This window comes from Camellia sinensis, chromosome 4, assembly GCF_055761805.1.
Source record: "Camellia sinensis isolate YWXY chromosome 4, ASM5576180v1, whole genome shotgun sequence".
NCBI lineage: Eukaryota > Viridiplantae > Streptophyta > Magnoliopsida > Ericales > Theaceae > Camellia > Camellia sinensis.
The window spans coordinates 48,670,491-48,686,370 of record NC_138964.1 but is presented as its reverse complement, the minus strand read 5'-3'; the positions used below and the strand labels follow the sequence as shown (position 1 = coordinate 48,686,370).

Sequence of the window (15,880 nt, the reverse complement as noted above, 5' to 3'; positions counted from 1 at the left end):
AACAAATTAAGCTTTACATTTTCCACGTAAAAATACCAAATATCAACATTTATCATTTGATAAAAGAATTTCCAAATTAAAAACACGATAAAATGTCTAAACTATTTTTCAATTGAAAACACAAACAGAATATCTAAACAAATTGAAAGCACAAAATTTTACAAATTAGTATGGGTGCTTGCGATTTGACGATTCAGTTCCGCTTAAAAGAACTTCAAATCTGTCATTCGTCTAAAACTAGACGAATTAAAAAAAATTAATTCTTAACCGTCTACACGTCATCACATATCCATCTAAAATGTGACGAATTAATTCGGCTCAATCGATTTAGACAGATAAAAATATCCGCGAATCACCCATGGTACAAAGTGCATAAAGTGCCAAGTTAATAGCACGTGCACGTAACCTTCTATATTATTTTATACTATCACCATTCGCTTGTTCTAGCGTAGCAAAACCCCTAAACCCCCTCTCTGTCTCCCTCAAAAGCTTTTTTTAGGGTTGATATATCAGATTCTGTTCGATCTTGAAAAAAGAGGACACAAACAATGCCTCGAGCGTCGAAGAGAAAATCAAAACCCCTCAAATCATCTAAAGTCGATGGTGTTCGTTCTGGTAATCAGTTTATATCCGATATATCTATAATGTTATAGGCATTAATTACTAGTTTTGCAAATTACAAATCATATTTTTATCATGAAACCCCTAATTTTTCTTTCTCTTTTTTATACAAATTTGCTTTGGTTGTTGTTTATATGATGTGGGTTTTAGCTTATGCATACATGGCTCTGTTTTTGGCTCTTCAATGTAGGTGAAGTTCTGATTTTGGGGATAGATGTATGGTAAAAAACAATAATATTAGTCAAAGTTTTCAAATTTGGGTTATAGATAATATGATATTAGTTTATGTTTATGATTTAATGGTTTTTCATTTGACTTGCTAATAATTTAGTTTAATTAGATCAATGATACTGTGGAATTTTTTTTCTTGAAATCTTGCAAAAAGTGTCATGGGCATTCCAAGGTCCGTAATTATTAGTTTGTGATGATATTGAGTGGGATTTGTTCTTACCGTGGCCATTGGCTAGCCCCAGTGGGTGTGGGATTTGTTTCTCAAAATGGGTCTTTTGTGGCATTTAATTTCAATATTTAGTCCACCAAAAGGAACCGTGTGAGTTGTAGGAATTTTTCTTATATTCGATTTCGTTTTTGTTAGTAAGCATGCTTTTTTGCTGGATTGTGCTAGTATTGCATCGTGTGGCTCTTAATTGAAAGAAACAAGGGTACAAAGAAGCTTCCCAAAGAATCTATTGGACGAAAATATGAGCTCATAACCTCCTTTTATGATGATGAATCATAATTACGCAGTATCTTTGAAAAAACAAAATTTTTACTTTGTTGTTTGATGGTGTATACACTGTATAGTGTGGTGAATGGTAGAACTTTAGACTTCCTTACTGATGTTGGGTGACCTCTGTAAATTTTGGTTCTGTTTATTTTTGTATCTTGACTTGATGCGAAGTGGAAGAATGATTGTTGTTGCAATTAAAGTGTTAACAGTCACCCTCTGCTTACTTTTGGAATCTGTTGTAGAACAGATAGGTTGAAGCCTCTTGTAAATGACATCTTTTTGGACTTGTTTGCGGAACTGGTAGACTGAAGGTTAAGACCATATGCATATGAAGAACTTGCCTTACTATTTAGTATAGGAATTAGATTACTGTAAATTTAGTAGTCTCCGTTGGGTGCTTTTCTGTTGACTTCGGCAGGACGCTTTTGCAGTGACTGTCAACTAATTCTTTGAATTTCTTTCATTGGCGGAAAGACTGTTAATATTGGGTATGAAAATAAAAAATTGCACAAGTTCCATGTGTTGAAGAGACTGCCTTGATGACTAATGAAAACCCAGGACAACCATTATGATCTTTCTTTTGCAGTTTATTATATGTAATGATATACTCTTTTTTTTTTGATAAATAAAGATGGCACTTTTTTTTTCCCCTTCTCTGATGATAAAGATGGTCATGTTCTTTTTCATTATCTTAGTTCATGTTCATTAATATTTGCTTTTGTTTTGGAACCTTGAAATTGGATGTGATCAGCCCTCCATTATCGTAAAGAATTGCTATTATTTTTTATGATACTTAAAAAAGAACTAGAAGCTCACATTTGAAAGTAAAGAAAAATTTCTAACATCTTGAATGGATGGAAGAATTTCCCCACTAAATTCCATTTAATTGTAAGTAGACTCCTAAATAATAATTGTGTCTTGTGTCTTTTGTCAATTGCATGCAAATTATATATATAGCAAGAACAATAGTATGACTACCATTACATTAGTGATTACCAACTTCATTATAATGTGACTTCTGATGTACTAGTTTTTAGTTGTTTTGATGTAAGGCATATTCCTCTACCCATGAACCTTGAATGTGCTGAGCTGTAAAGAATTTTTTTTTTTGTATTAAGTGGTTAAAGTTTTCTATATCCAATTGTAATTTATTAATGAAAAAAAAAGGTTCTTAATGAATATATTCTAACTTTGCACTAATTTTAACTTTTATCACCTAATGTTCTTTTCATATGCTATTATGTTGTTCAGCTTCAAACAAAGCTACAATGAAGAAGGGGGAACCTATAGATGATCATTTCCATTCATATGCAAATAGGTCATTGGGCATGATTGAGTAAGTATATTTTGTATTAGTTCACAATTATGCAAACATCAATAACCATTGAATGTTCAAAATTGTTTAATGCTTAAATTTATCGATTCATAACTCATAGCTTTTTGTAATTCATAGTAGGAAAGTTTACTCTTAATTTGTTCATCTATAATGTGAAACCAATGCTTTAGTTTTCAATTTCTGCTATGTTGGACACCCATGATGGTTGGTTTCATGTTTCATAATGGTGAGAATAGATTGATCACCACTCTTGTTTAGAACCTTGCGTCTAGAAAGGTATTATTTGATATAGAGAAATTTTAATGCAGAATTTGGGCTAGATTTTGGTTGGACGATGTGAAACTGATTTCTATACTTCCTTGTAGGAAATATTGCTTATAAATAGTTCATATATGTCAAGTTTTAACTGGTGAATCACGTGTTACTTTTTGGTTGTTCTGGTGTATTGCAATCTGAAAACCTGTAATCCAAATGAATGGTTTGTTTCCAATTGCTCCACGCAACAACACATGTTATGTTTACACATGCAACATAGATACAACATGGACATACTGATTTTAAAAAATGCATGACATGATAAGTGAGGGACACAAAAAGCATATGATATATATATTTATTATATGTTATATATATGAATATATCATTCAAAGATGATAAATAAATATGACATACACTAATTCTTCTAAATGTATTTTGTTTTTTTTTTATCAGTGTATCGTAAGTTATTTTGTTCAAACTTGTATTTAGTTTCGAGTGGGTTTAAGCAAGGGACACGTGTATCCTCCAATCCAAGTGTCTAAAGCTTGTCGAGGTCTAAAAAAAAATTTTAAAAGTAGGACAAAATTTGACAAGTTTGGACACATGTCAGGAAGTGTCCAGTGAGTGTCTGCAACATAGACACAATATGAACATGCCACCTTCTTAGAAATGACTATGTTCCTTAGGTTTCAATTTTTATTATGAATAATGGAATTTGCAGTGGTGATATTTTTGGCTATGCCATGCTTATATTTAGGGGTCTAATTTTCATACCATGCTATTCTTGATTCCTGTTATATTTTCTGAGAATAATTGATATGCCCGCTTTTCCTACCTTTTTTAATAATTCTTTTGCACATAATAGGATGTTATTATCTCAAAAGATTTCTGTTTTATCAACATACTATGAAGATTGAATGATCCTTTTCATTATTATGAATCTTCAGACAACACACGTTGTCAATCTAGCTGCCTAGGTCTTTGGTTTCACCCATTGTAACTGGCCATTTGTGTGCCCTTCTATCTGTGGCAATACAATTACCCGCTATGTTACACGGACTCGGCACTTTGGGGCGAAGTACCTGTGTTGACATGACATGACACGGGTGTGGGTGTGGGATTTGTGTCAGATTTGCCTCTTCTCTCTCGGATACGACTAATCAAAAAGGAAGAAAATTGAGATACTTACATTGATGTATGGGTTCAAGATCTTGATCTGTGTCTTTCGATCTTCTTCTCTGTTTCGATCTCCTTTTCTCTCTCTATCACGATCTCCTTCTCTATCTTGATATCTCTCTCGATCGTGCTGTGTGTGTGTGAGAGAAGAGAAAAGAAGAGACAGACTCCATCTCGTGCTACTGTGCTGCTGAGAGAGAAGCGAAGAGGAGAACGTTTGACTGGCGGCTGCTGGTCGTTTGTATCAAACCCTAATGGGCCGGACCAAATGAATAAATAAAAAGGTTGGGCTTATTTAACTAGTTAATATTATGGACCGAAAAAATTAAATAAAAAGCTTGGGCCTATTGACTGGTTTGTATCATAATAATTAATATTATAAACCATAACGGGCTAGACCCAAAAAAATAAATAAAAAGCTTGGGCCTATTGGCTGGTTTGTATCATAATAAACCCTGATGGGTTGGATCCTATGAAGCACAGGTGTGGGTACGGATACTGGTACGAGTATGATATGAGTACACCAATACGGCAAATTTTTTAAAAAGTAGGGTGCGGATATGGCTGGGGTACGTCAATTATTTATTTTTATTTTTTTTTTAAATTTATAGCTAAACATCTAACATACAAATCAAAGTTTTAATATCAAAACTAAAAAGAGAACTTGTCTAAAAAGTTATATAATTATTTATTTTTCTTTTTTAATTGTCGAAAACAGGATACAAAAGAGAGTAAAACTATGACTCATGGGTAAAGGATGTTTGAAATAAATTACTTGATATTTTCAAAATTTAAAAAAGAATAATAAATGCTACAATAAATTCTAGCATTTGCACAAAAAAAAAAAAAATTCATTTTGCCATACCAGTGCTGTACCCACGACGTACCCATGCTGTACTCATGACGTACCCAAATGTATTTGCTGTTCTCGGCATGTATTCGGTACCTGCACTCGGTAAGTACCCGGTACTCGTACGGTATCATTTTTGAAGTACCTGTGCTTCATAGGTTGGATCCAAATAAATAAATTAAAATTTGGGCCTATTTATAAACTCTGTTCAACAATAGCATGGGTTGTTCTATGACTTATCCATATGTTTGATCCTATTTATAAAAAAATTGTTGGGTCAACTATTTTTAACTCATCTTCATATAATAAATATATTTTAAAAATAACTATTTAACTCATCTTTATATGATAAATATATTTTTAAAATAACTATTTAACGTATCCCCTTACCCGTATCCACATTTGGATCCATATCTACGTATCCCCAATTTTTAGTTTTGAAGTGTCCGACCCCCAAATACGCACCCGCATCCGATACCCACACCCGAGTCCATGTAACGTAGATTACCTGTTTTATAGGTTAGCAGGTACTACCATCTTTCTATCTTGGTTTTTACCTATGTTGCTCTAGATGATGAGGGCTATTGATGGCAAAATTTTTCAATAAATGGTACCTAAAAAGCATGGACACAGACACATGACATGACACCGACACATTGACACGGAATTTTTTTTTAAAAATGTAGGACACAACAAGTGGAGGACAGGTGCAAAATATAAAATTTTATATATTTATTATATATTATATGTGAATAAATAATTATTAAATGTCATATATATAAATATTTTAATCCAAGATAATTTAAATGAGGAGAATAGGTATAAACTTACATTATTTTTGTTTTATTATTTGATTCTAAGTTATTTTATTCAAACTTGTAATGTGATACATGTCAATGTCAAACCTCTGTGTGCTAAAACAATTTCCTTGTCACTGAAGAGAAATAATTGCCGGAACTGATTTATGTTCATCAGTACCTCATTATGACAATCTGTGTCTTGGATTGCTTTGAAGTTACTGCTTCTATAAGATCAATGCTATACAGACCTTTGACTTTGATTTTCAGAAGATCAAAACATAAAAAAGGTTCTTATATTTTTGTTTATTTATTTGTTTGTTTTTACCATTTAATGTCTCCTTTGCAATGAGTGATTTATGTATCATGAAATTGGTTAAACTTCAGGTGGATAGGTGTTCAAGAGATTGATGTAACACTACTAACCCAAGCCAATTTTGTATGTGTGCTTGTGCAGTCCGGAAGGAATAGAGGCACTTTGTTCGATTTGGGAGTGGATCATACCGACGTCAGGATATTGATGCTCGCATGGTATGTCAGTTCTGTTGACATGTAACATGTATATGACCAAAACCAATTTTAGTTCCAATTTCTCCTAATGCTGCTTAATATAGCTGACAATCTGCATGCAACAGGAAAATGAATGCCCAGAAGCAGGGATATTTTACACAGGTAACCAAACCAAACCAAACCAAGCCTTAAGTCCCATCAAATGGGGTCGGCTACATGAATCCTTCTTCTCCACGCGGCCCTATCAAAGGCCATTTCATTAGTCAAATTAAGTAGATTCATATCTCTATTTATAACGCTAGTCAATGTTAATCTAGGCCTACCCCGTCCCCTAACACTTCCATCTACCGTTACAACATCGCATCTCTTCACTACTGCCTCTGTTTGTCTCCGTTGAATATGACTAAACCATCTCAAACGATTCTCTCTCAACTTATCTTCTATCGGTGCTACTCCTACCCATTCCCGAATACACTCATTCCTAATCCTGTCCTGTCTAGTCTTACCACACATCCACCTTAGCATCCTCATCTCAGCCACACTCATCTTATCTACATGTTGTTTCTTGGTTGCCCAACACTCCGTCCCATACAGCATAGCTGGTCTAATAGCCGTTCTATAAAACTTACCTTTTAGTCTAGTGGGTATTCGTTTATCGCACAATACCCCAGACGCACTTCTCCACTTACACCATCCCGCCTTAATCCTATGGGCCACATCTGCATCAATCTCTCCCGCTGTTGTGGTAATCGACCCTAAATAACGAAAATGTTCACTCTTAGGCAGTTCTTGGTTCTCAATCTTCACTTCTCCTCTGCTTTCATTGTTACTGTTACTAAATTTACACTCCATGTACTCTGTCTTAGTTCTGCTTATCCGAAATCCTTTATATTCAAGAGCTTTTCTCCAAATCTCTAACTTTGTGTTAACTCCTTCTCTAGTCTCATCCACTAACACAATATCGTCTGCAAAAAGCATACACCATGGCACGTCATCCTGAATATTTATCGTCAACTCGTCCATAACTAAAGCAAAAAGATAAGGACTTAAGGTAGATCCTTGGTGTAACCCTACAGTGATAGGAAATTCATTTGTTTCTCCAGCTGGCGATCTAATAGTGGTCACCACCCCTTCATACATGTCCCTAATCACGTCAATGTAGCCTTTTGTCACCCCTTTTTTCTCTAACGCCCACCATATTATATCTCGAGGCACTCTGTCGTATGCTTTCTCAAGGTCGATAAACACCATATGAATGTCTCTTTTCTTTTCTTTATACTTTTCTATTACTCTCCTCAAAAGATAGATCGCTTCCATTGTTGACCTACCAGGCATAAACCCAAATTGATTCTCTGACACCTCTGTTATGTCTCGCAATCGGCGTTCCATCACCCTCTCCCACACTTTCATTATATGACACATTAGCTTAATTCCTCTATAGTTGTTGCAATTCTGGACATCACCTTTATTCTTATAGATTGGCACTAAAATACTCTTCCTCCACTTATCTGGCATGTTCCTAGTCAACAAAATTTTGCTAAACAACCTAGTCAACCAAGCAACTCCCTTTTTACCCAAACACTTCCAAGCTTCAATAGGGATATCATCAGGTCCTAAAGCCTTATTTGATTTCATCTTCTTAAGTGCAATCTCCACTTCAAAGTTCCTAATCCTGCGATAGAATCTATAGTCTTGGTTTATCGTATTATTGATTATTTCTTCCTCTATTGTCGTACTTCCATGTTCCTCATTTAACAGTTTCTCAAAATAATTCTTCCATCTTTCCTTAATCTCATCATCCTTCACCAATACCTTAGAATCCTCACTCTTGATGCACTTTACTTGATTAAAATCTCTTGTTTTCTTCTCCCGTATCTTAGCAAGTTTATATACCCTCTTCTCTCCCTCCTTACTATCTAGTTTAGTGTATAGATCATCATAAACTTTCAACTTAGTCTCTCTCACTACTTTCTTGACCTCCTTATTAGCCAATCTATAGCTCTTAAGGTTTTCCTCAGTTCTATCATTCTGCCACTTTTTAAAGCACTCTTTTTTTGCCTTAACTACTGCTTGGACCTCTTCCCTCCACCACCAAGTTTCCCTAGAGCTGGATCCCGTTCCTTTCGACTCTCCAAGCACTTCCCTTGTGATTCTCCTTATACAATTGGCCATCGAATTCCACATAGAGTTAGCATCACCTTCTAAGTCCCAAGTACGTTCCTTATCCATTCGATTCTTAAATATTTCTAGTTTATCCCCTTTTAAGTCCCACCATCTTGTCCTACGACGCCCACCATCCTTCCTAACTTGGTATTGCCCTCTAAAACATAAATCTAGTACCAAAATCCTATGTTGAGAGACCAGACTCTCACCAGGAATCACCTTACAATCATTGCATTTCAGGCAGTCCACTTTTCTCACTAAGAAATAATCTATTTGGCTCTTAACTAATCCACTCTTAAAGGTTATCAAATGCTCCTCCCTCTTCCTATACATAGTATTGGCCACCACCAGGTCAAAAGCCAACGCAAAATTTAAGATTCTCTCTCCAGCCTCATTTCTGTCACCAAAACCGTATCCACCATGCACCCTTTCATAACCTACTTTATCTATGCCCACATGGCCATTAAAATCTCCACCTATAACCAGGTTCTCTTCTACGGGTATCTCCTGTAAGATCTCATCCATTTGCTCCCAAAAATCCCTCTTAGTCTGATCATCTAACCCTACTTGAGGGGCGTAAGCGCTAATAATATTCACTATATTCCCTCCAATAACTAGTTTAACCAGCAAAATCCTATCTCCTTTCCTAGTGACCGCCACCACACGTTCCACAAGACCATTGGCAATTATGATTCCTACCCCATTCCTGTGTCTATCCTTACCACTATAATAAAGTTTAAAACCGGTATCCTCAATTTCCCTAGCTTTCTCTCCCGTCCACTTAGTTTCTTGTATGCAAGCTATACTAACTCTCCTCCTAATCATAACATCTACCAATTCCATCGTCCTACCAGTTAAGGTTCCTATGTTCCAAGCGGCTATCCTAAACCTATAGTCTTGGACTAGCTTCTTTACCCGCGCTCGTCCAGAAAAATGCGGAAACCTTTGCCCATTTTTCACCGCACCCAGGCGTTGATGCGGCGCCCCTTGCTCACTTTTCGAAACACCCGGAGGCAGGCGCAACGCGTCACTTGAGGGGAACGACCTAGCATTTAAACGATTCAAAGTAGGATTCATTTTCATAAGGGATTCGAGCGGCTTTTTTTACGTGTTGGCTGTCGGCTACCTAACACACAACCCTCCTCCTTAACCCGGGCTTGGGACCGGCGGAGTTGTTAACAACCATTGCCCTTACTATTATTATTGTTATTTTACACAGGTAAGTGCATTAATTATTACAACCATTGCCCTTACTATTATTATTGTTATTGTTGTTGTTAGTAGGAAAAATACTACACAAACTAACAATTCTTACTAACTAATGTGTCATGCAATAATTTGGAATCTGAAATAGGACCCATTTCAATCAATAATATGGTAGGTGTCACATCAGTGAGTGAGAAAATTTATAAGATTTGTTAGTTTGTATAGCATCACTCTTATTATTATCGTCATTTTAACATTTTAAAATATATATATATATATATATATTTTAACACTACTATTCTGTTGGTATAAGATAAATTGTTTGGATGGTATCTAATTTTATCTGCTTTCTTGGATATTTATAATTTTTGTCCTTTGTCAAAAGTAGACTATTTGGAAAATTGGAGAATATTACAATATAGGACCATGAAAAATACTAAAATACCTATTTGAACTGTATATAAAAATATGTACAAAGAAAATAGTAGAGCCTTGCGGTAATAGATGAGTATATGTATGTTCAGTTTCATGCATATACGTCAGCACAACTAAAAGCTAGTAAAAAAGCCAAACAAACAAAAGCTAAATCCAAAAGCCCATAAAAAAAGTTTTCATATTGTAGAACAAGCCGTCTTCTTTTTGTTCATATGCATTATGGGTAGTCAAGGTAACAGCTACTGTTATTCTCCTCTCTGCATCCATTATACTATGTTTGGATCTTGGAATTTTGGGGGTAATGGTGTTGGTGTATACGAGTTGGCAATTTCCATGGGCAAATTTTGAGCTTGGTTGTAATGGATTGATAGGTTAGATTGAGCATTCAAATGTGTTGCGGTTTGCAGATTGACATAAGCTATGCAGAGATGACTACATACTTGTAATCGATATATACTACATAAGCCATTAGTTTTAATTTCAGAAAATTGACCTATTTGACTCATTCCCAGTCCCGGTAGGTTTTGAAGTCAAAAATTTGCAAAACTAAGACCAAGGGGTAAAATCCGAGGGCCTTGCTTGAAGCGGCTTGTACTCGAGCTGTCTTCACAATGGTTTATGTTGTATGGCTTCCAGCACGGGACCCCAATCCATGATGGTCAACTTAGCATGGATATTTCAAAATGTGGAACTTGATCTGCATTGAATTTAATTCTTAATGTCATACCGTTTTTTCTCTGTTCTAGATATTTATTTGTTGATAACTGCCTACTTATGAAGTGTTCAATTGGTCGACTAGTTTTATGCTGTAATGTTTCTGCTCTGTGTAATTATCTTGTTTGTGTACCCATGGAAGGACTAGTCTTCATCATCACTTTTCTCAAGTATTCTATTATATTTCTGTTCTGGAGATGGATGAAAAATCCAGCTAGAAAATACTCTTAAAATTGATAGTTTAAATTTCCTTCTTTGTAACAGGATGAGTGGCAAAGAGGCCTGAAAGCTCTTACTGTTGACACAGTAAATAAATTGAAGAAGCACTCTCGGAAGGTATTTTATTCTTGTAGTTTTTATCTGGTTGATTATTGATGATTCCATGATGATGAAGACTTCTTAATAGTGCTATTATTGATCGTGTACTGTTTTCTGAAAAGGTTAGGACGCCTCAAAATTTTGCAGATTTCTATTCTTTTGCATTTCAATTCTGCCTAACAGGTGAGCTTTTAGACTTGTCAAGCATGTGTTTAAGTGAATGGAAGTGCACCGCATTGTTTCATGACATTATCTTGTTTCAGTTTTGAGTTTGATTTAAATTTTTATCATTTATTTATTTTTAATTTTGCTGGCCCATTTTTCCCTCTTTCAGAAGATAAGCAAAAATGGATAGATGTTGAATGCATTTGTGAATTGCTAGATAGTGTTATGGGGTCCCAATTTCCGTCCCAGGTTGCCTCATTCACCAAGTATTTAAAGGTGGGCAGCACTTGTTTCTTTCTACCCTCATGATTCTTAGGTGTTTACAAAACAACTTTTGAATTTTATTTTTGGGTCTATGAGATTATTCATTTTGTATTTGTCTCACTATCCCGTTCGATTAATTGAAAATGGCACATTCCCACCGTCTCTGTAGTTTTATTGAATTAATAATATATTAAAGACTTTGTTGTATATGTAAATCGACAAGTTTGAATTACTTGTGATGTTATTATTGCAAATTTATGATATTATACATATTAGAGTACATATGTGGAAATTTATTGTTGATGAGTTTTGTAAAACTAAAAATATGATGTAATGACATTGACAATAACTAACCGAATAACACTATACAATGGATTTCTTACCACTAGACATGAAGGTGGTGGGACCTCTATTAATAAATACATGTAGGCCCCATTGCCTTGGTGTCTAGTAAGAAAATTGGTAAGCAATCCATTTATGAATAGCATTACTCTTTAGAGAAATGCATCTTGATCTTGGGGATCATGATCAACATCTTAATTATAATGGTATCCAATGATTTGATTTGTGATGTTTGGACTTGATTTTTCATCAGATCCATAATGATTACAAGGTGATTAACATGGATCAATGGACAAGCTTTCTACGGTTTTGCAGCCAGGTATCCTGATTTTTCAGTTTTACTACTTATTTTACTTTTCGCTTTTGTTTATTTCTGTTGTTCAGACTGTTGTACAATCATTTTGGTATCTATTTTGGTAGGTAGATCTATATATTGAGCTCTTTTGCTGAAAAGCAACAATACATAACCAAATTTTGTCTATAATTTCATTCAAAATCAATTTCATTCTAGATATAGTCCCCCAATACTCTATTAGAATCTGAACCACTTTTATTTTGGGTAATATTCAATGTGTTTGGTTTCAGTTTTTTGAATTCAGTTTTCCAAAATTGATTTTTTTGTTTTTCGTATTTTTTTGGTTTTAGTAAATATTTTTAAAATTCTAAACAATATTTTACTTTTTTCAGATGCACCTTACTTAGATGTAAAAATAGTAAAATATTTGTGAAAAAATATTTTAAAAAATTAGTAAATACACAAAAATATGAAAAATGTACAAAATTGTCTTATTTATTTTATTTTATTTTATTTTTTTTGTATTTTTGGTAATTAGTGAATTTTTTAAAGATTTTTTTTTTTTACAAATATTATACTTTTGAAGTGTATTTATGTTAGGTGTGTCTAAAAATTAAAAACAATTGCTTAAAATATTAAAAAAAAATTCATTGAAAACAAAAAAATATGGAAAATAAAAAGGCAAAATTTTTTAAAAAGTGTTTTTTGAAAACCAAAACCAAACAAGTTAATTATGGACGAGGTTCTGGGTATGTTAGCTTTTCTTTCCCTTCGCTGAATGTACCTCTCATTAGTACTCTTTTGTGCCACATGATATGGCACTGGCATTAATATTTTGCGTGCCTGTTTGTTTCCCACTTTTTTAGGGGTGTAATGTGCTCAAAACTGACCAAAATTTTGGATTTTGGTTTGTTTTTCATAACGTACGACCTGTTTTGGTTTTGAAATTTTTTCCATCGATAAAAACTGAACCGACTAAAATATTATATTTAAATATTTTTATATTTTAATTCTTTGAGCATTACAAGATAAGTGACTAATATAATACATTTTTTTGTGATAACAACTAGGGAGTATACATTTAGAGAGTTACATTCATTCTTTTTCTTTATTTGTTCTCAATGACCTCATGTAAATCCCTCTTCTATGCCAAACTCACAAAAATGAACCATACGATATAGTTTGTGTCGGTTCCTCAATTGTCAAAACTGAAAGGTTCAGTTAGGTGCTAAACTTGCCCTCAACTCTGACCTAACCGAACTGTTTATCTACACGTTTGCAACTTCTCTAGCTTGAAATTTTAAAACACATGCTTTAGTACTTGTACATAAAAATTTAGGGTATTTTTTTTTTTTTTTAAGCTAGCTTTTCTTGAAAGTGGAAACAAACAGGCTCCATCTTTGACTCCATTAGATATATTATTTCTGTTATTTTGAGCCAGTTTCAGTTGCATTTATGAAGAGTTCTTCTTCTTACTCTTTCCTGTTTATTGCAGATAAGCTTTCCAAACCTTAAAAATCATGATACAATCGAAGCTTGGCCATTAATCCTTGATGATTTCGTCGAGTGTATGAGAGAAGAAAAGCTAGCCACAACAGAATCTTAATATCCTTTCTATAGATTATAGTGCTAATCAGACGACGTAATCATGAAATCCCGATTTCCATTTTTTTTTTCTTTTCCTTCTTTTCCACATCATTTAGCGGTTAAAGTTAATTTACATGTGCTCGACTTGACAATCAAAAGATTTGTATGTTTTAAACAGGATTGACCAATTGTAACCGACTTTGTTGTGATTGATCTGTTTGCCCTTTGTAGGACTCTGCCAAAACCTTTGAATGGACCTTTTTTTGAAGACTACTTGACTGGAGCTCTCTCTTGTATGCCAAACTACTTAAAAATTCTTTATATAGTTTTTTTTTTAACAATATCAACTCCTTGGACAATTAATTGGTACCCTCCCATTTTTGTTTTACTGTTGAAGGGACTTGATTTATTTTAAGGTACAGATGAATAAACATTAATAGAAAGAAGTAATTGAAATTCAAATTACTAGCTTCATTTCCTTGTAATGAAATTACACCAAAAAAAAAAAGAAATTTTTTTTCCAGAGTTTGACTATTGCAACAAAATAAATTTTGAGTGTTAAATTTTATCATTTAAACTCTAAACTTTTGATTTATTTTTATAACCTAGACCATTTGCCTATTTCCATTGAGTAAAATCGAAGGGAAAATAAGTATGTCATTAAACTCAATGAAAAAGGGTATTTTAGACATTTTGTGTATACCCACATTGATTTTAATAGCTAAATTACTCTTTCTGTCTATTTTATTAAACAGACATAGGCAAATCATTTAGATTGAAAATAAATCAAAAGCTTAAGATTTAAATTGATAAAACTAAAAAATCGTAAGGTTTGTTTTGTTACAAAGCTCAAACACTGGGTTTTTTTTGTTATTGTCCCTAATTTTTTTTTTTGGTCAGCTAAAAGAGAATAGGAGGAGGTGACCAACTTATGGCAACCTTTCTTGGGTGGGAAGAAGATCCTTCCTATTGGGGTACCGGACATAAAGGGTCTAGACAAGCCTAAACATAAGTCGCAAGTGCTTCTTATACGTGCAGATCCTCTAGAAGTGAGGGTTGTCTAGAGTTTGGTAGAGTGATACAAAACGATGTTTTGTTTAATATAAAAGAAAAGCAAATAAAATAAAAAAGAAGAGCTGAATAGAGAGAGAGAGAGAGAGAGAGATCGCAGGCGTTAGTTTTTCATCAATAACCTCTCTCGTTGGCAGTAGCTGCCTCTTTCCCCCACCCTATCGACCATTGCCAATCTCTACCCCACCCGCCTTTTTTTACCCATTGAATCCCCCCTCCCCCCCCAAAAAAAAAAAAAAAGAAAACAAACACACACACAAAATGAAGTGAGAGATTGCTTGAAACCATTGTCGGGAAACCATCACCGAAAACCACCACTACACCACCACATCACCCTCATTTTTCTCCTTCTTTGCTACTTTCTTCTTTCATCCTCTTCTTCTTCTTCTTCTTCTTCTTCTTCTTCTTCTTCTTTCTCTCTCTCTCTCTCTCTCTCTCACACACACACACACACACGCGTGCGCGCGCACACACACACAGACTCTTCTCTCTTTTTTTTTTTTTTTTTTTTCCGGATTCGGTGGGTGGCTGGAGGAGGGTGGGGTAAAGATTGGTAGTGGTTAGTGGGGTGGGGGGAGAGGAGGTTGTTGTCGGCGAGAGAGGTTGGTGATGAAGAATCAGCATTGGCGATCTGTTTCTCTTTTCTTTTCGTTTTGCCCTCCTTTTTTATTTTTATTTTTTGGCCTTAAACAAAGCAAATTTGTTTTTTTTTTTTTTTTTTAGATAAAAAAAACAATGTTGTTTTGTATAAACTAATGCTATTTTGTATCATTCTACCAAACTTTAGATAACTCTCACTCTAGAGGATCTGGGCATGCTTCATCTAGGTGAGTTAAATCGTAAATACCATCCAAAGGGGCATATAATGATAAGGAGCTAGTGGCTCTAGAGTCTCGTGCTCCCAACGACCATGAATGAGACTCAAACCCATTACTTTATGTGCACCAAATAATTTAGAAGAGCATCTCTAGTAGGAGAGGCATTTGGAGTAGACATTTTGTCTAGTGTCATTATAAAATGGAGCTCTAACAGGGCAAGCAAT

The 15,880-nt window shown here is 34.4% G+C and overlaps 1 protein-coding gene across 1 annotated transcript; it reads left to right on the top strand.

The window, feature by feature from the left end:
* The first annotated feature begins 467 nt into the window (after positions 1-467).
* Positions 468-14,229, top strand: LOC114272233 (uncharacterized). The gene is made up of 9 exons (XM_082924821.1): positions 468-615; positions 2,603-2,687; positions 6,226-6,299; positions 11,061-11,132; positions 11,237-11,297; positions 11,449-11,555; positions 12,139-12,204; positions 13,676-13,822; positions 13,999-14,229. Exons 3-8 carry the CDS (start codon positions 6,297-6,299, stop codon positions 13,784-13,786), a joined length of 420 nt encoding a protein of 139 aa, XP_082780947.1. The 5' UTR covers positions 468-615; positions 2,603-2,687; positions 6,226-6,296; the 3' UTR covers positions 13,787-13,822; positions 13,999-14,229.
* The last annotated feature ends 1,651 nt before the right edge of the window (positions 14,230-15,880 follow it).

What these genes read in the sequence shown, in the direction of transcription:
- LOC114272233 (XM_082924821.1), top strand. An exon ending in TGAAGAAGCACTCTCGGAAG is followed by an intron (nt 11,133 to 11,236) that starts GTATTTTATTCT and finishes TTTTCTGAAAAG; the next exon opens with GTTAGGACGCCTCAAAATTT. An exon ending in ATTTCAATTCTGCCTAACAG is followed by an intron (nt 11,298 to 11,448) that starts GTGAGCTTTTAG and finishes TCCCTCTTTCAG; the next exon opens with AAGATAAGCAAAAATGGATA.